The sequence below is a fragment of the Myripristis murdjan genome, chromosome 6 (genome assembly GCF_902150065.1).
Source record: "Myripristis murdjan chromosome 6, fMyrMur1.1, whole genome shotgun sequence".
In the NCBI taxonomy this organism is placed as follows: Eukaryota; Metazoa; Chordata; class Actinopteri; order Holocentriformes; family Holocentridae; genus Myripristis; species Myripristis murdjan.
The window spans coordinates 34669608-34693721 of record NC_043985.1 but is presented as its reverse complement, the minus strand read 5'-3'; the positions used below and the strand labels follow the sequence as shown (position 1 = coordinate 34693721).

Below are 24114 nucleotides of genomic sequence, written 5' to 3'. Positions count from 1 at the left end.
CTCCAGAGGAAGTTGGGGAGCCGACTCGTTGTTGTCTCTCCAAAGTGTAAATATGAAGAAACAGCCAGTACTTTCCCAAAATAATCGTGTGTGTGTCTTCAGCAGCCAGTGGCTCTTCAGCAGGACGGATCTCGCTGAATTAGGACAGATTATTATTTTGGGAGAGAGCTGACTGCTTCTTCATGTTTCCACCATTAGCCGAGCCTCAGCATCTCACTCCTGGTTTTTTATTTATTTATTTATTTTTTTGGCAGTTTGAGTTTGTCCAGTTTTGACTTGTTGTTTTTCCCCACCACAAACAAAACAGCTGTCTGCGGCGATATAAATTATGGATTCATATCACTTTTGGGGCTGAATGATCTAAACTTCCCGTTTTTTTCCAGCAAAAACCTGAGGATCATTACATCACATTTCTCTGTGCAGGACATTAAGGCATGAGTGACAGGACGGGACGGGAGGAGCGGCGAGCTGAAGGCGGGGCGTCCTCACCTCCAGACGGACGGCCTCAGAGAGACGCTGAGCCACGCCCCCAAACACCACCACGCTGATGGAGTCCGGCTGAGAGCCCTCCTCCTCTGAAACGACAACAAGGAGATATAAGCTGAATGTTCATGCTGCATCATCTGTGCACACACACACACACACACACACACACACACATGCACACACACACAAAAGTCATTTGTATGCAGGAATCATACAAATAATAGTGAGAGAAATCCAAGGTCTTCTCCCAGCAGTATTTTTCTGTTCAAAGTGACTCCAGACTAAAGAAACACTTCAATAATCTTCAGCTTCACACGGAGGAGTGAACGAGTGAAGGAGTGAAGGAGTGAACTCTTATTGACCTGAGGGGAATATGTCTTGCCCACAGACACAGGGACACACACCACATGGACAAAAGCACTGGTCCACAGCTCTTCATCAGTGACTTCAGGTGTTTCCATCAGCCCCGTCCCCACAGGTGTGTAACCTCCAGCAGCAGCCATGCAGTCTGCCTTCACCAACATCAGTGACAGAGCGTCTGGTTCTAAAGAGCTCACTGAGTCCAGGTGCTGCTGGAATAGAGATGGAACAGGAAGCCACCGCTGCAACAAGTCAGCTGCTCAACTTTCTTCCCTCCTAGATATTCCACCATCAGCTGGAAGTGGGATTATTGCAGATATTCCACCATCAGCTGGAAGTGGGATTATTGCAGATATTCCACCATCAGCTGGCTGGGAAAACATTAGCTAGCATGTTGTTAGCTGGGAAAACTTCCAGTTGGGGATATCTTCTCTTTGCAGGACAGCTGGTTGGTGTTCGGGGTCCAGGCACTGTCACGTCTGATCCTTGGTGCTCCCAAAGATCAGCCAGTAGCAGGTGGTGATTTTAGTAGCGTGCCTTTTAGCATGTGATGTCACACGCTGCACAGATTTGGGTTTGGTCAGAAAAAATGTTCTTTCACTAAACATGTGAAAGCTGCACTGGTCAAAAAATAAAGCCTCTGTGTGCCTGCCCTGGCCTGCACATGTTAATCATATGTAAATCTCATGACTTGGCTCATAAAACATGGATTTGTAGGCAAAGCCCCGAAACCCAGGATCGCTCTCATTTCAGTTCAGGCCAGCTGCCCCAAATCACTGCAGCACATGGAGCATCTTCTTCAGTGAGGAGGCATGAGGGTTAGAATGAATGTAAACTTCACGTTCCTCTGCTCTCCTCCCAGAGCGAGCAGTGGGCTTTCAGAGCTGCCACATCACTCCTCCTCCCTTTCCTCCATTCATTCCACTACGATATGAACATGAACTTTCAGAGCCTTCACACTTTCTTCACTCCAGTTTTCCATCAGCCCAATAAAGTCCTCCACATGAGTTTTCCTAAAAGCAGCAGCACTGTTGGCTTTTCAGGAAACGCTCCCTCCTCCTCCTCCTCCTCCTCCTCCTCCTCCTCCTCCTCCTCTTCCTCCTCCTCCTCCACTGTTTGTCAAAAGTAGTTTGTGCCATAAATTGATATGAAGACTTCTTAGTGAATAAGAAATGAAATCTGGACTCTTGGCTGAAGCTAACATTTGCCCTCACCATGCAAACTTTGTGAATCTGGACTTGAGTGTTTTTTATAATCTGCAGACACCTTTGTCCCGCCAGCACACCACCTGGCTGGGAAAACACTGAGCTCTGAAACCCACTAACCAGTACTGCCAGAACACAAATGTAAGTTTCCTGTTCAGCAGCCTTGTAGCTGAAAAGCTGCTGGTTTGATTCCTCAGACAGCGTCAGAGCCGTTTGGATCACATGTCATCCCTGTTCAGATGTGGACCAGCTCACTCCATCTTTACTGGAATCAAGCTAACATGAGATAAAAACACTGTGCTCTGAACAGATCCTAGTAAAACTACAACATGTGAATTTATACAATATATTTTTCTTCAGAAATACCTTGAATGATGATCTTCAGCAGAAACCCGTCGTCCTCTAAAGACACCAGCGGGCCTTTGTGAAGCACCTTCCCCTGCAAAATCACACACACACACACACACACACACACACACACACACACACACACACACACACACACACTAAACTGAACAACTGCTTACCAACAGGTGATGGAAATGTCTTCAAACACAAAGACAAAAAAAAGAAAAACATGACTTGTATACATGCTGCAGTGATTCATGCAGTAAATAAATGTAAATATGGAAAGATTAAACGTGAGATGTCATCCTGGTCTGTCTGAGACCTGCAGCCTCCGTCAACTTTACTGTCCCTGTTGGATTAATGTATTAGATGAACAACTTTAATCAGACATGCTTTTGTTAACTGGTTAATAAAGTAATGGACTCTTCTGGCCCGTCGCCACTGCTGACAGGTAGCATAAAATACAGTAAATATATACAAAACAGATGGCCATGGTTGCAGTGATATAGAAAAAAAAAAATTTCTTTTTATTTAACATTAATTTAACTGGACAAGCCATTAAGAGCAAACTCTTTATTTATATTTAAAATGGCGCCTGGCAAAAAAAACCATAAAAATGCATAGGGACATCACATTGAGTCTGTCCCGTGCGACACACACACCTGGACGGTTTTGTCTGAGCAGTCTGTGTCGGTGCTGACCAGCGAGATGGGGATCCTCGTCAGGTGAGCCGGTACCTGGCTGCCCGCGCTGGCCCCGCCCACAGCCACATGGACAGGCATGACGGCAGCAGCCTAGTGCACAAACGACAACAACACAAACAAATCACATTCAGCTGTTTTTTTCTCTGCTGGTCGGAGGAGAGGTGGCAGCAAAATGTTGGATTTTAAAAGTATTTTTTTAAAGTAACTGCATTTTCTACGTCTGTTTGTCCATCATCATGCTGTGTTTTTTTTTGTTTTGTTTTTTTTTTTTGAAGAATGCTGCATTTTCACTGTTGCCACACTTAAAATTCAAAGCAAGTGTAGTCCCATAGTCATACCGAATCACTACCTGGATATCTGGAATAAATATTTAGGTATGAAATTCTGACCATCTCGCAGGCCTGATCTGTCCCACTGAAACATGGAAATGTCAGCTGACTTTGGGCGTGCGGTTCCTTCAGATTCAGACTGAAATGAATCTCCGTGGCTCTCAGGCATTTATCTGCCTTGGTGACGGGCGTTTGGACAGGACACACATGGACTGACGGGGACATCCACGGCTCAGACGATTCATTATCTGGATGGAAACTGTGGGCCGGGACGACGGCGAGCTGGAGGCTCCCCGGGTGGCCGGCGGCCGGGTTCGCGGCAGGTGGCGTGCCGCTTCCTGTCACAGCCTGTCAGGATGATTCCAGGCAGATCTGACCAGAGAGTCCCGGACCGCCACCGTGTCCGACCGGCGGAGGAACAGCCCGCGAGCGGGACGAGCTGCTCACTGGACCGTGCTGTCAGGCGCTGAGTCAGGCCCCCGACATGAACATGAAAATGAAAGGAAGTCCCTCTAGCTGAGAGCCGAGGGGAGGAGCCGGCGGCCGGCCCGAGCAGGATGAGTGACTCATTCAGGAGCCGCTCAGTCACACAACAGGCCCGCCGCCTCAGCTCAGCACACAAGACTGCCACACAGGTTGCCGGTTTGAATCCCGAGCCAGCAAACGATTCAGTCCTGAACCCAGAAAACAGTGTGTTCACACTCTGCTGTTTCTACAGTCAGTGTAGAAGAGCTTTTCTCCACCAAAAACATTAAGGGAGAAGTTCAGCACCACTCTAAAATTAATTTAATTCCTCTTTGATTTTTTTTTTTTATATATATAAAACTTTTCATTATTTAGTTCTTTATGTATGTGTTTGTTTGTGTGTTTACTGGAAAGGGACAGAGCACATTAATGAACGTCATTGTAGAATACAAGTAACAATTTTTAAAAAAGACCACAAAATTTATAAAAACATTACAAGAAAATTGCTTTAAAAAAATCCCCCCAGAAAAACTGAAAACTACAGAAAGAAAGTCAAATTTGTTCAGAGTGTGAAACACGAACTTTGAGGTTCATGTTTTATCGAGATTTATTCAGGTTTTTGTTTTCGCCTATAGGGCCGCCAAAAGTCCAGAGACAGCCCCGTCCTGATCTGTCACAGACTGGAGTCCCGTCCCGTCCCGTCCCGTCCTGTCCCGTCCCGGCCCGTCCCGTACGGGGGGGGGGGGGGGGGGGGGGCGTCCCGTCCCGCCCCGCCCCGCCCCGTCCCGTCCCAGCCCCCACCTCGATGCTCACTCAACTCTCAGCACACACTGCTTTTACGACCTCCAGTCTTCCACGTGTGCTCCTTAATTACGGAGCCCGGTGATCTCAGGCGTCCTGTTAAAAACCCATAGAGCTCAGCTTTGCTGTGAACGCAGCCTTCATTTTCTGGAACATAAAACCTCCAGCTGCCTGAGGCCTAACCTTCTGCAGCGCTGCAACAAAATAAAAATAAAAAAAAATAAAAAAATACAACATGGAAAAATAAGCAGCCTTCCATCCCTGCTGAATAAATAAGAAATGAAAACCGAGCGGGGACGTTTATCAGGTCAGGAGCAGCTGGAGAGAGAGCGAGCGCGGCGAGGACGCCCACCTCAAAGAGCCAATTTAAAACTGTTGAAAAGTCAGTGCAGCGCTGAGTCACAGCCTCAGACGCGCTGAGTCACTCCTGCAGCTGTGCAAACCCAGTGCCAAACTCAAACACCGACACTCGGCACAAGACCAAGAATCCCGATACACCGGATTATCGATTTTCTGCTCCACCCCAGGCAGTTACCTGGTAAAATGACAGGCTGCATATTTAAAAACAGACCAGAGAAATACAAAACCCAAGAAGTACAAAAATAAAACCAATTTCATCTCCTCGGTACGATGACAACTGTTCGCGGAAGAAATTCTCTAACTGTTCTCTGTAGAAGTTCTCTATGTACAGCTGTTGTCTACAGAGATTCTTACGATGACATATTAGGGACGTCATAAGCGGGGCAAAAAAAAGCACAGGGCCGGGGCAGGGCAGGAATATTCCAAGAAAAAAAAAACGATAAATTTCTGAGATCACAGTTGTAAATTTAAGAGGAAAAAAACTAAAATTTACAAGAAAAAAAAATATCTGAAAACGAGTTTTTCTTCTCCTCTCTGTCGGTGGCTCCACCTGTGCTGCCCCCTGCTGGCCGAGGCTCCACCTGTGCTGCCCCCTGCTGGCCGAGCCTCGACCTGTGCTGCCCCCTGCTGGCCGTGTCTCAGGCCTGCAGCTGATCCCCTCAGCAGATTCTACTCTGACATGGGATTCAGGAACAAGGAGATCCTGCTGATCTGAGCCCAGAATCAGCAGATTGTTTTCTTCTGAATCGGCCCAAGTCACAGCAACGTCTCTTCAGAGTCCAGATGCTGAGGAGGAGGTTGGGGTTCTGGACTCAAACCAGCAGGATTTCCTTCAGACTGGATCCCACAGGAGGAGGACAAACTGGTTCAACAGGTTGTTTTCTCATAATTTATATCCCTAAGTGGCCCTAACACACTTCTTCCTGTTGGAACTTCATCAATATCAGACAGACTCACAACACATCTGATGAATTTCTTAAAGATGTTATTGTGGTTTTTCTGTCTCAGACTTTTTTCGTTTGTTGTTTTTTCTTTTTGCTGCATATTTCACAATTTCATTCTTGTTTTCATTGCAGTTTATTATTTTTGTTTCGTAAGTGGAGTTAATTTACTTCATGTACTGATCTTTACATTTATGTGTCTTGTTCTTGTCATTTTGTGTGATTGATACAGAATGGATTTTAACTATTGTTTGCTTTTTATTGCTGTTTTTTTTTTTTTTTTTTGCCTGGAGCCCAGAGGAAGATTAGAGAAAACTTTCTGGAGGCTAATATGGATCCAACTAAGGAATAAAGAACCTCTCACTACACAGCTGTCTGTGCTGACACCGGCGTCCTGCTTCAGCACTCTCTGGTTTCTCTTCTGTTTAAAGACGATTGACATCCTGACTCTTCCTCGTCTCTTGAGCCGCTCGGGGAATTGAACCCGTAACCCTGCGATGTTTGGTGCCTCCGTCGCCACTCTGCAGAGACCGACAGGAAGTTTCCCGGGGGAAATCCTCCTACAGGCAAGCCTCACCTCGCCGACACCACCTTCATAATAAAAGCACGGCCGCCGTGCACCGCCGGCTCCCAGATGCAGAGTTACTCACAGAAACGAGAGGAAAAACACACCTTAATGAAAAAAAAAAAACACATGAATGATGACGCCTGAAGTGCAGGACCTCAGCTCTCCTTTCCAGCTGCAACACAACCAACAACCAACTTCATCAAATGAAAAGTAAACTCACTTTCTGTGTTTCTGGAAAAATGGTTTAAAATGTTCAGCACTAGCTCCAGGGAAAGTTTCAGTCTTACAGTCTTTTTTTTTTCTGATGTGTCGCCTGTTTGCAATCCATGTAAATCTAAGGTCAGTAATTCAACACATTCTCTCTGGTTGTGCGGTAAACTTTACGCATACTTTAACTGTCTCTCAGAGGCTTTTGGGAAGCGTTGGGAACCCGATCCGCTGTGAGCTGTTCCCTCCATTTTAATTTCCTGTCATTCACAAAGCTCCGCCCACAAATTATATTGTGAATGTAGCTCTCAAACGAACATGCTATTCCTTTCTGCCTACTTCTCTCTGATAGTTCAGAAATCGTATTACTATTACTTCCTTTGTGATATCTCACTGATACTGCATAGCAACAGTAACCAAGGGGGGCGGGACTTAGCGACAGGTGAACTGGCTTTGACTGGAAAGCTGAGACTCTTGTGGATTCAATGAGCCACATTTGATTCCTGTGTGATGATGTTGGCCCCCATAGCAGCCATTTCACTGCAGACAGAGACTTTTGTCCAACTGGACGTCGCTGGAGAAAATGACCTCTAGTGACCTCTAGGAGAATCACAGCCTCATCAGACTTTACAGACACAAACTAGAGGGGGATTCAAAAAGCAAAAATCACAATAAAGCTTAATATCCAATTGCAATTCTTAAGAATCACACTACACATCGAAACAGCACCCAAGTATCATGACAGGAGCTGAGCAGGTGGTCCCACACCTAACATCCATGGTGACACAGAGGATTTAACTTGAAGTGTAAAGTTTGTATTTGCTGTTCCACACCTCCAGGTCTGCTGCTCCACACACACCGTGGAGTGAAATTAAATTTAATTTGGCTCTTCATGGATGAGAGGTGGGCCTGTCCTTCCCTTCAGTCCTGCCTCCAGTCAACTGTGACTGCCTGTCTGCATTTTGAAGAGGGAATTCTGATCCCCAGTGTGGAGGCATGAAATTCATGTTAACACAGTGTTTCCTCTACATTCACTCAGCTGAAACACTGGCGAGAGCGGGCCCACAGCTTTTTTTCTGCTTCCACAACCCGCACTAGAATCAAAATGAGGACTGACAGCGAACAATCGCTTCGTGTCACCGCTGCTGCAGAACAGATGCAGAGGAAACACCGTCAGAGCAGCAGCCAAACATGAACACAATCCTGTTAGAGCGCTGTGTGTTAATGCAGGGAGTCAGAGGGGCTTCAGGGAGCAAATCACTTCCTCAAGTCTGTTTCCTCTGATCTGAACAGAAAAGGATGGACTGTTGCTCTTTGCATCTACTTCACTCAGGGTTTCTGCTGCCTCTTAACAAACAAACCAGGAGCTGTACAGACAGCTTGCATGGACCAACTCACCCATCAGAAGGTTCAGCTGACCCGACATTCTGCCACTTTAAAATGTTTGACCCCATGTACCCCTGGTATTAAAATGCCAAATGAATCCGGACACTTTATCCAGATAAGAAAAAACGCATGTTAAAGCAAGAGGTAAATGTGACTGGAATGGGATGGGATCTGCCTGAGCACATCCGGCTGCAGTCTGGCTCGCCGTGTGTCCAGACCTCAGGTCGGTGGAAATGCACGCCGCTCAGCTGGGACACATTCAGGAGGCACATCAGTCCAGGACCGGGACCCTGGAGCCGCTTCAGCACAGCCGAGTGGAGGAAACACAGCTTCATACAAACCAAACACACCACAGAGATCTGAGCGACCCGACACAACATCAGCAGCAGCACACCTCGGGTTCAAACCCTCACAACCAAAGAGCCACACCTTGTTTCTAGAGCCGCCATTTTGCACCAACATTCAACCACCATACTGGAGCAGCACATAGACCAGAATGCAATGCTGCAGCCTCCACAGACCAGAATGCAATGCAGCAGCAGGCATGTTGTGTTTTAAGTAAGGGGCATTCTACTTTGTCAGACTGGAGAAACTCCTGCTGCTCTGTCTCTTCATCCATCTGCCTGAAGCACTCAGGCAGATGGATGAAAAGCATTCTGGGAAATGGAGGAAATCACCTGCTGATGTGGGACTGGATAAAACATGTTCCTTTAAAGAGCTGCGAACCCAAAAAGAGTTCTGTCCGTCTGGTTCAGTGGAGTTTTACTGTCCCTCTAAAAGCTTTTACAGGCTTTTCCTGTCAACAAGAAAATGCAGGGGGAACACTTAAAAATGTCCAGATTAAAAATAACAAACATCGGCACAGATTATCAGCTGTGGGCATCACCCATATCAAAAACAGCAGGCAGCATGAAATGCATAAAAATCACCGGAGCAACGCTCTTGTTGGTAGAAGCAGATTTCTTTGGACAAGAGTTTGAAAATTAAATGACTTAAGCGCTGACTGCACCCCCCCCCCCCCCCCCCCCCCCCCCCCCCCCCCCCCCCCCCAGGTGGCCTATTCCACCGCTTTAATGGAGGTGGTTATAGCTTTAATGAGTTCCTATGGAGGTGCAAGCGCGCTGAAAAATATTTTCTACTAAACTAAAATATTCCTTTTATGGTTGTGAGCCGCTCAGGGCCACAGCGATCGGATGAGTAGACAAAAAGGATAGTAAACTTTATTCATACAGCAAAATAACATACATAAAATAATTTAGAAAGTGCTTTCCACAAAGGACACAAGGAGAGCAAACCATCTAAGGAAGACATGATAAAACACACTCAAAATAAAAAAGGAATAAATTAAATTAAATTAAACCTGGTCTTGTGACAAAGTGAGGCCAAAAATGTGACATAAAGGTGAGTGTATAAAAGTGTCGTTAGAATCTAAGAGTGTGTTTGGAACGGGACACTAATAAATGCAGGAGTGAATTCATAAATAATGGAGCGCACCATGAGCTGTCTGTCCCGTCTCAACGAGGGCTGCATGATATGGATTCACTTCGATATTTAGGCCAAATATCTCAACAGCGATACGATATACAATATGGGTTCACACTAATTTGATATTTTACGTGTAGCAATAGCAAATTCAGTCTCAGAACAGGCCAATCAGGGTCACAGGCTGCATTACAATAAATGTTTAAATAATTAAAATCACACAATTTGCTGTAACCTCTGCTTCAACACAATGCATATATTTTGAACAACAGTGAAAATTCAGCATTCTTCCAAAAAAAAAAAGAAAAAAAAAAAGCATAATAACAGAAAAACTGGATAGAAAATGCAGCGACTTCACAAAATATTTTACTGATCAGAGCAGACCAGTCAGTGTCTCAGGCTGACCCCAACCCTGAATTTGATATCGTCCATACTGTTGCCTTCTGAGGTATTAATATCTTGCATGTTCACGTCTAGATAATGATATGACAACTGTTGGTTCGGCCACAGTCTCAAGGTGTGATTCACAGGAGATATTACAGCACGAGTTTTGCAGCTGAGTACAATTATCCACCTGGCAAAGTATAAATGTTGGCTTTACTAATAACACAGCAGGCAGCAAGAGCTGCTTCACCTGCAACCTGCATCTGCAAATAGTTCAATCAGAAAGTGGCATTCTCCTTCAAAACGCATGTTCTCTGGCACACCTGCCATGATCACTGGGAACGCCCGGGCACGACAACATCTGTACTCTGAATCCATTCAGGAGTCAGAAAGTCAGTCTGGAGCCCTGTTCAGAGTGTACGTTACCATGGTAACTGACCTGGTTAATCTAATCTTGATTATTGGAACCAAACATCCCTTAATTCTGGCTTAACAAACTTGGTATAGTCAGTGCTTTGTAAAGAAAAATGCTATTTAAGTGCATATAAATAAAATTTCAATATAATTCTGTTTTCTGAAGTATCAGCCTCCATGTCACCCTCCTGTTGTGTTTTTGTGTCTCCTGGCTTTGGGAAACAGACTTCATGTCAGACGTCATGACAGACGGCAGCTCAAGAGATGCCAAACCTCTTCGAGGTGGCAGAAGATTGTCCAATCAGGAGCGAGACGAGGCGCAGGGTAAATAAAACGACGGCTGCTCTGAGATGCTGCCTTCAGGGCCCGCGCTGACAAACAGCCGCTGTGTGTCAAACACAAACTGTCCTGAGCCTGAAACCTCACTCGCCCCCATATTTGCATAATCTTTGTTTCTTTCTCTTTCTGTGGAAAGCGGAGAGAGAGAGAGAAAGAGATCGAGGCTAAACAAACAAAAAAAGAAAAGAAAACAGAAAGCCATGTCCCAGAAATAGGCCCTGAATAGACTTTATTCCCAGAGTGAGCAGCAGATCCACAGCCGGAGGGGAGTTTTGTGTTCTGTGTGTCTGCAGTGAGCATGAAGAATCACAGAGAGAGAGAGAGAGGGGATGCTGATGCTCCTCTCTCTGCAGTTTATGTAAGGCCTTGCCCGGCAAAACACCCCAAAACACGCCTCTGGATTTCTGTCGGGACGTCTGAGCTGTGTGCTCTGCCAGCGCTGACCTCACCACAACACAAACAGGAAGTGCAGCGCCGACCTGCGGCTTTGGGCCGGGACGGGGGAAATGACCTCTGGACACTCAGGCTGTCAGGAACAATTTCAATATTCAGATTTCAGTCCAATGTCAACAAAATCATGTGGAGTAGGGCTGAACAATGTATGGCTATCATATGGTTATCTGGATATGAAAATGTGAGTTATTAATATCTCAAAAGGCGCCGATATGGACAATATCAAATTCAGGGTTAGAGTTGGCCTGAGACAGTGATTGGTCTGTTCTGATCAATAAAATACTGCATGTTTTACATCCACTTGGTGTAATTATGATGTTTTTTGAAGAATGCTTAATTTTCACTGTTGCTGCACTTTAAGTTTCACATCGCTATCCAGATAAATAAATTTCAAGATATCACATTTCCATAATGTCCATAATGTGGAATTCAACGTGCCTCGACTTCACACACTCTACACACTCACACACTACTTTTCTACTTCTGACTCCTCCCCGTCTGTGATTGGTCCCGATGTCACATGATGTCAGAGCTGAACTTTAGTTTTGGCTCGTTTGCTGCTTCAGGTGCCGTTCGGAGCAACATGTCACGCTGAGGATGTTTGTGCAAAGAGGATGACCAAATATAGTCGTATTAAATCTGACAACTATAAAGAAATGAGTGGAAGGGATTCACCATAACGTACAAAAAAATGTTTTTACTGCAGCCTTAAAATACACACCTTTCACAGTGTTTATGGGCTTAGACACATGCCGCTGCAGTTAAGTGTTTTGCACATTATTATACAAATTGAAATGACTCTCTCTAAAACTGCTAGCCCAGGTAGCACTGGATTCAGTCGTAGTTCAAGAATCTGTGGTGATCTGGCATACATTTGATATTCTGTAGCTTAAATGAATATGGGACATCAGTTCCAGGCACTAACTGATTTTTCTGCTAAAACCCAACATGTACCTGCACTTGGCACATGGCGGTGATCATTTTGGATGCTGGACAGTGTCGGCTGTAATCTCGCAGCCTCTGCGGCAGCAGGAAACTACAGTTTTGAGTTCAGTGCTGTGACACCCCAGCAGATGAAAGCCCGTGTCGTCCCGGCGCTCTGCTCAGCGGCGAGGGGACAGTCCGGGTCAGGCATCGTGTGATCCGTCCCACAGCAGGAGCTTTCCTCTTCAAAAGCAGCAAGCTGATCTTTTAGCTTCCACACGGCAGGCAGCAGGAGGATGAGTGATAAATATTCCTGCATCTCTGCACTGGAAGCAGCGGCAGAGAGAAAAACAGGAGCCGGAGGCCGATGTGGACAGCAGGGAGATAAGTGGACGAGCAGAGGCAGCAGACACAAGTGGCTAATTAATTCCATGAGCAGGCTCTCCACACAGAGATAATTCATCCTATCATTATGACCGGAGTCTGAGCCGGCACTCTGTGAGATCCATGATGTGATCCTGCTGCTCCTCGTTCAGCTCAGACTGCAGCCTGAGCAGCTTACCAAACACACCTGAGCCATCCACAGCGCACATCACAGCAAGACCATGAGGGCAGGTTAGCAAAACAATCACGGTCCATTTGGGCTGAGTAGAAACATGACTCACAGCTGGATGTGGCTGTAGACCTGTGGTTATAATCTCTAAGCCTGTGTGTCTGTGTGCACAGCACTGACCTGCAGCAGCCGGCTCAGGCCCTCACACAGACCAGGTGCAGCCTCCAGACAAGGAAATACACTCAGGAGCCTAAATCTCCTGACATGTCAAACATAAAAGATAGACAGACAGACAGACAGGCAGACAGACAGGCAGACAGACCTCAACCCCATCCAAAACCTCTGGTCCAACATCAGAGTCTGAGCTCACAAAGGCTCAAAACTCCCACAGACACTCCAACATCTGGCAGAAACTCCCACAGACACTCCAACATCTGGCACAAACTCCCACAGACACTCCAACATCTGGCAGAAACTCCCACAGACACACTCCAACATCTGGCACAAACTCTCACAGACACACTCCAACATCTGGCAGAAACTCCCACAGACACTCCAACATCTGGCACAAACTCCCACAGACACACTCCAACATCTGGCACAAACTCCCACAGACACTCCAACATCTGGCACAAACTCCCACAGACACTCCAACATCTGGCAGAAACTCCCACAGACACACTCCAACATCTGGCACAAACTCCCACAGACACTCCAACATCTGGCACAAACTCCCACAGACACTCCAACATCAGGCAGAAACTCCCACAGACACACTCCAACATCTGGCACAAACTCCCACAGACACTCCAACATCTGGCACAAACTCCCACAGACACTCCAACATCTGGCAGAAACTCCCACAGACACACTCCAACATCTGGCACAAACTCTCACAGACACACTCCAACATCTGGCAGAAACTCCCACAGACACTCCAACATCTGGCACAAACTCCCACAGACACACTCCAACATCTGGCACAAACTCCCACAGACACTCCAACATCTGGCACAAACTCCCACAGACACTCCAACATCTGGCAGAAACTCCCACAGACACACTCCAACATCTGGCACAAACTCCCACAGACACTCCAACATCTGGCACAAACTCCCACAGACACTCCAACATCAGGCACAAACTCCCACAGACACACTCCAACATCTGGCACAAACTCCCACAGACACTCCAACATCTGGCAGAAACTCCCACAGACACACTCCAACATCTGGCACAAACTCCCACAGACACTCCAACATCTGGCACAAACTCCCACAGACACTCCAACATCTGGCAGAAACTCCCACAGACACACTCCAACATCTGGCACAAACTCTCACAGACACACTCCAACATCTGGCAGAAACTCCCACAGACACTCCAACATCTGGCACAAACTCCCACAGACACACTCCAACATCTGGCACAAACTCCCACAGACACTCCAACATCTGGCACAAACTCCCACAGACACTCCAACATCTGGCAGAAACTCCCACAGACACACTCCAACATCTGGCACAAACTCCCACAGACACTCCAACATCTGGCACAAACTCCCACAGACACTCCAACATCAGGCACAAACTCCCACAGACACACTCCAACATCTGGCACAAACTCCCACAGACACTCCAACATCTGGCAGAAACTCCCACAGACACACTCCAACATCTGGCAGAAACTCCCACAGACACTCCAACATCTGGCACAAACTCCCACAGACACTCCAACATCTGGCAGAAACTCCCACAGACACACTCCAACATCTGGCACAAACTCCCACAGACACTCCAACATCTGGCAGAAAGCCTCCCAGAAGAGTGGAAGCTGTTCTGCTGCAAAGGACCAGCTCCATATTAAAGCCTCTGGGTTCAGGATGGAGCTCAGAGAAGCTCCTGCAGGTGGAGGTGCCGCTGCTCAGCACACTTGTTGATCAGAGCCAATAGTGACAGGGATGCTAACTAGGGCCCTATAATTTCCGCGAACACGGAATCGCGGAATTAGCCAAATAATAATAATAATAATAAAAAAAAAAAAAAAAAAAAAAAAAAAAAAAGAACTGCACCGGCACCGTACGAGTCCAAAAGGCAAAGAAAATTTCCAGGCTCCTTTTCCACTCCTGCTCATTCATTGGTAGTTGAATTGTTAGGTCTGTTTGATAAGTAATTTACATTTTTAAAAGAAATAATAATTTAACATATTGTTAAATTATTGGATTCAAGCTTACTGGTAAACATCTACTCCTTCAAGATAATTTATTATGTTCTACAACTCATAAACACACATTAACACTACATACCAAGTGTTTGAGCAGCATATCTCCTCTGTGCTACAAAAGATCCGTAGTAAAAAGTACTCCCTTGTGTGTGCGTTTTCATTTTTTTAAGTACCAGTTCGAGAACCGTTTAAGCACCGGAACCCTTTAAAAAATACAGAGTAGGCACCGGTATCGGATAAAACCCAACCGATACCCAACCCTAGTTCTGATCAAGTTTAGGCTGAGCCTTTTTTTTTTTTTTTTTTTTTTTAAATCAGAGCCAAAGAGCAGCAGTTTGCTCTGCTCTGTAATCACACTGCTGTTTGTTATAGCCTTTATTAGGCCTTTTTTGTTGAAGACTGGAGCCTCTTAGAGTCAGACTGGGTTTGAAAATTTGGTCCCAGCTTTGGCTCCAGTTTAAGGGTGGAAAACAGCAAATAGCTTTAAATCAATCTCTTTAACATCCCAGCGATCACTGAATTTAAAAAAGGAAAAGACAACTTAAAAAAAAATTAAAAAGACAACTTCTCTGCGGGGACAGTGTTTGGACTTGAGGCCTGATGAGGAAGGTGATGTGAGGACTGAACACAGAAGCAAGAAGCAGACAGGCTCATGTGTATGGAGGACTAAAAGGGACAGAATGAAATAAATAAATACATCTTTAAATAAATACTTAAAAGTGTCATTAATTAATTAAAATGGGAATTAAATAAATAAATGTGTCATTAAATGTGTCATTAATTCATTAAAATACCAGTTCATTTAATGTAAAAACATATATATAATTATTTCATTATTTATTTAATTATTTCATGGACCGGTGTTGCAGTGCTTCATGAATTAATTTTATCTGTCAAACTCACCCATCAAAGTCAGTGGGCGGATCCTAACACCTGATTGGTTACCCGGCACAGCAAGCCAAGACAGATCGACTTCAGATAATCGATTGATGCAGAGCAAGTAAACATATTCTAGAGTGAAAGTTCTTAACTGTTTTGCTTAACCCAGACGCTCAGGTTGCATAACCTACAGCCGAGAGACTTTACTAAACATCAGGTAAAGCATGCTGCAAGAACTGAGGCACTCTGCTTTGATGTGGACACACTACGCCAGCACGGGATTTTACCTGCGTCTACACCGGCTGTCACCAGGGAGAGGAGGGAGCGCAAGCGGTGCAAACGTAAACAAAGGAGGGGGAAGAGAGCCGGGATCCACGCTAGGCTACAGGCTACAGGCTAGAGGCTACAGGCTAAAGGCTACAGGCTAAAGGCTACAGGCTACAGGCTAAAGGCTACAGGCTACAGGCTAGAGGCTACAGGCTAAAGGCTACAGGCTAAAGGCTACAGGCTACAGGCTAAAGGCTACAGGCTAAAGGCTACAGGCTACAGGCTAAAGGCTACAGGCTACAGGCTACAGGCTACAGGCTACAGGCTAAAGGCTACAGGCTACAGGCTAAAGGCTATAGGCTAACCCCTCCAGACCAGCAGGACCGTGGCTCTTGCTCTCTAATGTTCGCTCCCTCGACAACAAGCTGGACGAGCTCCGCTTGCTAAGAGACACCCGCAGGAGAGAGACTGCTGTGTGCTTGCTTTTGCGGAGACATGGCTCCATGGAAACATCCCACCCCTGCAGGAGTAGAGCACTGAACATTGCCAGAGACCCCTCTCACCCGCTCCACAAATACTTTGAGCTGCTTCCATCAGGCAAACGGTGAAAAGCAAAACCGCTAGAATGAGCAACAGCTTCCTCCAGAAAGCTGTTAGACTTTTAAACTGCTGACTTTACCATCAGTCGGGGATCCTAAGTGAAAAACTCTATCTCATTTTGTGTGCACTACTGCTGTATGTGTAGCTTAATGACAATAAAGCTTGATTTGATTTGATTTGATTTGATATTCTGACACACTTGGTGGCGCAACCTTTACTCGGTTCAAGCAAATGGGGGATTTGCAGGAGCAAATGTTAGCTAGATAGGTGCAGCCACAAAATGTCGAGAAGTTGCCCAGAAGTACTCAGAGAAGCAGTAACTTTAACTGGAGAGGCTCTCAGCAGAACTCCTCCGGCTCCGGCAGACTTCCAGGCTTCAGACCTAAGCAATCGATTGGGCTAGATTCACGTTAGTCCCGCCCACTGACTTTGATGGGTGACTTTGACAGATAAAATTAATTCATGAAGCACTGCAACACCGGTCCATGAAATAATTAAATAAATAATGAAATAATTATATATATGTTTTTACATTAAATGAACAGGTATTTTAATGAATTAATGACACATTTAATGACACATTTATTTATTTAATGACATATTTATTTATTTAATGACACATTTATTTATTTAATTCCCATTTTAATTAATTAATGACACTTTTAAGTATTTATTTAAAGATGTATTTATTTATTTCATTCTGTCCCTTTTAGTCCTCCATACATGTGCAGAGCGGCATCACAACATCAGCACAGCTGGCAGGAAGTAAAACACTGCTCACGTTTTCTCTCACAACACAACAGAGACTAACTCACTCAGAGCTACGACAATGAAAGTGAAAATAAAAGTCAAATTTAAATTGTATTAGTTGTTCCAAACTGGCACGTGTGAGTGACAGTGTCTATAAACAGTGACTGGACCATTTCAAGTTAAGAAAGATGTGTAAAAGATCCCTCATGTTAACCTCATGTTGTTCACCTTGATGGACTCCCATAGACTTTAGGTCTTTATGCTAAGCTAACAGGAAATGCTACGCAGGAACTGACCAACTGGACGTCCAGAGGTGGAAATGGTGTCCAACATCTGGTCTCAGTCTGGCGAAGTCGGGAAAAGGGGATTTTGTCCAAAAATGCTGGACTTTTCCTTTAAATATCAGCATGAAGTTGTGTTCACACATACCAATGTCACTGCAGGTAACGACAATTAATTCATTCATAACCCAAAAACAGCCTCACCCCCTCACTCATCACATCTAAACTGTCAGCATGTAGGAATCTCTACACGACACCTCATCCCCAAACTCTGCAGCCTGATGACGGCCGTGACCAGCACAGAACATGAGTTCAACTTTGACCCTGGGAGAAAAGTTTGACACAGCTGGAAGCACCTTCACCCCCACAGGGCTGTTCCCACCTGGTGTTAAGCCCCGCCCTGTGTTAAGCCCCGCCCTGTGGCCTGGGGCCCATCACCAGCTGGCAGCTCCCCGTCCAGGTGTGAACCAGCAGTGTGTCCTCAGTGCGTCTTGAGATCCCATCTCTCAGGACACACTCGGACGCCACTAGGGATGGGCATTTTCGGTGATTTCAACATTTGAATATTCAAATTACATTATGAACGAGTAATCGATTACTCGTGAATTATATATTTTTCCATAAAAAATAAATACGGGAGGTCCGTACTTAACAAGTGTTTCCAGTCGGACACGGACCTCCCCGACATGGCCTGTTGTTTAACCACGTATGTGAACAAACGGCCAACACTGTAAACCAAGTGCGACTCCAAATGCAGTTATTGATCAACCACAACAGGTCCTTCAGTCACGCTGCTGTAACGTCCAGCTGCCAGACGGCACAGCGGCATGGACTTCTGTTCTGTGTCGCTTCACACAGAGCTGTCAATCAGCAGCCTGAAGCATAAACACAAAGCTCCAATAAATCTAATCTTCTCTGCTCTGGCATCATCACATCGGCATGTGCTAACAGGGCTAGCGGTTAGCTGGTGCCAACAGGGCTCGCGGTTAGCTGGTGCCGACAGGGCTAGCGGTTAGCTGGTGCCAATAGGGCTAGCAGAAGATGTGATGCGAGGCTGCCTGTCAGCTGTTTTCTCCTTGTGCTCTAAGCCCATGTGGTTCAGCATGGAGCTGCTGTTTCTGTGAAATGCAGGTTTAACACCACATATGTTGCTCTGCACGTTGTCCTTGTCCTTTTTGTCAAAGTATTTCCAGACGTCAGTCCTCCTGGTCATGGCTGGCATGGTGCACGTGACGCCAAATGAGTTGCAGCCCAAACCAACACACTGTGCAGGTGCTCCAATAGCAAGACGTTATTCGAATACTGACGTCAACAACGAGTACCCGAGTAATCATACCCACCCCAGACGCCACATCGCATTAGAAGTGTCAACAGGCATGTAGGCTTGGGCCGATATTAGAACTGCAATATTTTTAACAATATCAAATATTGAACAGCTGTTACGGCATCTTCAGACTTTTATTTTGAAAGAAAATGCACGTGGAACTGTCGTGGTGGAAGCTTGATGAGGACTCAGTTTCAAAGAAGAATGCTAGCTCACCAATTTTGCATTATTTCAGCTTTAACGTTGGAGAAAACGGCGAGCCAGAGGATTTACATGAAGCCACCTGTCGTCTGTGCAGCAGGAAGGTGAGGACTGAGTACAGCGACACCTCAGAGGCCATCACCTGGCGCAGTCTGCTCCACCTAACCTGGTATCAGCCCAGCCAATATCGCAACAATATCATGATATTAAATTCTGGATATCGCCCAAGCCTAGTAGTCCTCCGAAGTCAGAGACTCAGGGCGAAGATTCTCTTCTAAAACTCAAACTGAATCCTGCATTACGTCAGATCTGACCTTCAAATGTCAGCGTCCGCTGGAGATGGTCAGATGGTCAGTGCTGGAAAGCAGTCAAGTGGCTGAAACCGGAAAAGCTCCAATAAAATAACTGAAAAACACTCCAGCAAATGTCCTGCATTCCAAATGACATTTAAGTAAAAGGTACAGACAGACTGTTAGGATTAGCAGTAAAATGCAGTTAAAAATTACAAGTAAGAAGTCCAACTAAATGGAAAAACTGAGGTAAAGCACCAGTGTCTCTGACCTAAAGTACTTCATGTTAAATGGACTCTGTTAGAATCATATTTGCAGACTGTTTGAACTGTGGTGATGTATAGCGCTCAAAACAACCACGCAGCTGTGTGCGCTTTCCTTTGACTTGAAAATAATGTTCAGTAAAATGACTCAGCAGATGCCTAATTTCACTGATACACTTTTTTATCTTGTAATGATAATAATTATTATTATCATCATCGGTATTACTATAGCGAACGGGATCGTGTCGTAAGCGGAAGTGAGCAACGCAAGGCATTGTGGTATTTGGTGTCAGGCGCAGACCGAGCAGACGGTGAAGGCTGAGTTTGTGTTCAGCATTCATAAAACTAAAAAACACGAGGAAATGACAGTGTCTTGCTGTTATCATGTACCATAACCATGCTGACAGAGAATTATGTGATTTTCTTGCTGTTTCACACTGAAATCAGTGCCGCCAGACAGCTGGGCTACAAGGAGGCGTCACTATATTTAGACTATATTTACTATGTTACTGACATGTTAGCAGCACGTTTTGCATAATAAACGATGTGCAGTTAAGACTTCTGAATCTCTTTATCTCTCTCTGAATGACATAACATCTGACATGTTTTGCACAAAAAGCTCCACAACAAGGCTTCAGCTCCTGTCTGCTACACGGGTTAGCCGCTGAACAAAACACACTTTACCAACTTTTCTAACACCAAGACTCAGCTCTTTAACTCCATCTGAGTGAGTCTGACCAGCCGTGTGTCTCCCGGTATACAATAATGTACTTGTTATGTACCGTTAAAGTAAGCGGTTACCGTTAGCGAGTTCAACGAGCCTTTCAAGATCAACCAACGCCACAGTTCATTACGAAATTTGCTGCTTTACGTCCCTGTACATGTCTGCATATTAACATGAGAGGGCAGGATATTAACACACTTTACGAGTCGTTAGGTTATTCTGATAAAATACGTACACATTCAGTACACCAAGCAGCACATAATTCTAATACATTTTCAATAATATTTATTTTTCAACTTTTCAGTTCGGCAGTGCTTAACACGGTCAGCGGAAAAACAACAGTGTGAGTCACAGGCAAACCAGCAGATAAAGCTGTGATTTAACTGAAAAGAGTGCTCCACAGTGTCTTGGGGTGTGTGCCGATGTGGAGAGTGGAGCATAAAAGATGTAAAAATGTCTTTAAACAGGTTGTGGACGGGCCGTGCTGGAGCCGGTGAGCCGGACAACATTAAAGAGGCAGATTTCTGAACGGGCTCCGTGTTTAGCCTCCACACGGAGCAGCTAGCCTCATCTGCTCACCTCTGACTGCACAAGCTGACGGCAGCTAGCGACACATTTCACATGGCTTTAGTAAGAGCACCTCCCTTAATGTTTTTAACACCGATAAACTGATAGGAAACACGACATTAAAGCGTTTAAATTGAAGCGACAACACTTACTGCTGTCTCTGTCAGGCGGCTGGCTTTCCCTCGCTCGGTTTCGAACTGACAGGAGGATTCACTGCGCATGCGTGCCACTGCTCAGCTCGAGCGACCAAAACAGCTTGTAATACACACTCAGATAAAATAATACTAGAAATAATACTACTACGACAATGTTACTATGGTAATATTACACTATATATATATAATACATATAATATATAACAATATAATGATAAATATAATGATATAAGGTGTTAAAAATAATAAAACAAGAAAAGTTTAATATAAAACATGAGATAGAAATAGGAACTCCCTGTTTCAGCTCATACATGCACGCACACACACACACACACACACACACACACACACACACACACACACACACACACACACACACACACACACACACACATACACACACACACACACTGCTGTGTGATGCCAGTGACACACGTCACTCACCAGTCAGAAAGAATTAATAAGTCATCAGGCAGCAGGAAGAAAAAACCAGACTGAGGTGGAGTGACACAACATGTGGAGTCTCCGTCTGAGGAGCAGCCCGTCTGACATGACGCTGATGCTGAGTGACACACCGTGACGGACTGACGAGCAGCTCTGGTCATTTGTACAGGATCAGTGTGTGTGTGTGTGTGTGTGTGTGTGTGTGTGTGTGTGTGTGAGTGTGTGTGTGTGTGGGGCTGAGGAGAAAACATAATCAAGCGTTATATGTCACATTTTCTCTGCAATTTAAAATGATGGCCCTGATGAGGAGACACAAAATGTAAATATTTGTATGAAAAATGGAGGCTGAACACACATTATGTTTCACACACCGTGTCTCACACACCGTGTCTCACATGCTGTCTCACATACGCTGTCTCACACACACACTACTGTCTCACACACACACTACTGTCTCACACACACTGTCTCACACGCCCTGTCTCACACACACTGTCTCACACGGCGTGTCTCACACACACGCCCTATCTCACACACCCTGTCTCACACACCCTGTCTCACAGCCTGTCTCACACCCTGTCTCACAGCCTGTCTCACAGCCTGTCTCACACACCCTGTCTCACACACCCTGTCTCACAGCCTGTCTCACACACCCTGTCTCACAGCCTGTCTCACACACCCTGTCTCACACCCTGTCTCACAGCCTGTCTCACACACCCTGTCTCACACCCTGTCTCACAGCCTGTCTCACAGCCTGTCTCACACACCCTGTCTCACACATCCTGTCTCACAGCCTGTCTCACACACCCTGTCTCACACACCCTGTCTCACAGCCTGTCTCACAGCCTGTCTCACAGACTGTCTCACAGCCTGTCTCACAGCCTGTCTCACACTGTGCTGGCTGGTCTCCTGGTTGGATTCTCTTGTTAGTGAATGGAGACATTTTCAGGTCCAGGTGCCGTCGCTCTCAGCCAGGAAGGATGGAGCCCACAAACTGAAATGATTAAACAGAACAGATGAAAGCATCGGTAGGTGGTTTGGCTTAGCTGCTTTTTTACTTCTTGCAATTGTCCCTATATATTTCTTATGTTTTGCAATTGCATATGTGTGTGTGTGTGTGTGTGTGTGTGTGTGTGTGTGTGTGTGTGTGTGTGTGTGTGTGTATGTGCATGTGTGTGTGTTGGACAGCTGGCTGTTCTATAGCTGTTTTGAAATTTCCCACTTTGTTAAGCACTTTGTGCTGTTGATTGAAACTTTTTTTACACACACACACACACACACACACACACACACACACACACACACACACACACATATGGATATACAGTAAAGATATAGAGCTATTTCACATACCTCTTTCAATATGATGATATTTTCACTCCAAGTAATGAAAAATGATATTCATTTGAGAAAAAATATTTGTATAAATATTGAAAGTGTTCATTGCACAAATTAATTTTAAAAAACAACAGCCTCTCAGCTGCTGCACTGAACCTTCCACTGACTGTGGAATCCTCTCTGTCTGTCAGGGCTGTGACGTCATCACCACTGTGACATCATCACCACTGTGACAGCACTCTCTTTGTGATGTCACAGTGGTGATGATGTCACAGCACTGACTGTGGAATCCTCTCCAAATCTGTCAGGGCTGTGATGTCATCACCACTGTGACATCATCACCACTGTGACAGTGGCGGTTCTGGGGAGGGGCCAACAGGGGCCAGTGCCCCTGTAACACTGAGTCTGGACTCCGCTGTGGCCCCCCCTCCAAACAAAGTTAATAAATTGTGAAGCGGCTTTCACAGAGCACGTGGTTTGGGCCGCGCTCTGCCCTGGGTACAGCGCAGACGGGCACAGAGCAGCGCGCACGTGCCTGCAGAGCTGGGTGCACTCATGCACGTCGTGCACGTATGTGGCGCTAGTTGCTGGTGGACAATACAGCAGCTTCGGATGAACCATGTAAATAGGCAAATACATTCTTTAATTTATGAATTAGCTGATCTAATGCTTCTTAATAAATTATGTTACATGAATGAACGCTGTATTTTTTTCTCATTTACCTGATTTCACCTGTTATCTGTTGTGTGTGTGACTTCACACATAATTTTATAATAAATTTATGACTATACTGCATTGTCTTTGCAAGAGTACTGCATATCTCATGATGTCAATCATCTAGATTTCTAAATACATACACTCCCTGTCCGTGTAGTAAATCATTTGCTTCAGTTTACAACAGTAATGGTCTTTGATTGCAGGAAAAAAAATATTTTTTTTTCGCCTATTGTGGAAAGCAAAAACATCATATATCTCTGCAAGTTTTTAAACACACCTGGTATTCCCAAATTGTTAGCTCACTCTCTCCATGCTTGGACTTTTTTAATGAGATCACGGTAGGACTGTAGTCTGATGTCCCACAGCTCTGCACACAGAGAAA

At 45.3% G+C, this 24114-nt stretch overlaps 1 protein-coding gene across 3 annotated transcripts in view; it reads right to left on the bottom strand.

Moving 5' to 3' along the window:
• Positions 1-21321, bottom strand: part of pot1 (protection of telomeres 1 homolog) — a 68823-nt gene extending 47502 nt beyond the window's left edge. For 2 of the 3 annotated variants that reach the window (XM_030054641.1, XM_030054642.1), the window contains exons 1-4: positions 21231-21321; positions 3062-3193; positions 2418-2490; positions 490-575 (exon numbers count right to left, since the gene is read on the bottom strand). In XM_030054641.1, the coding sequence (XP_029910501.1) occupies positions 490-575; positions 2418-2490; positions 3062-3193; positions 21231-21299 (360 nt within the window). In that variant the 5' untranslated portion in view covers positions 21300-21321. The remainder of the gene's footprint in view (positions 1-489; positions 576-2417; positions 2491-3061; positions 3194-21230) is intronic. The other variant, XM_030054643.1, reaches the window with a different exon arrangement.
• Positions 21322-24114: the final 2793 nt, after the last annotated feature.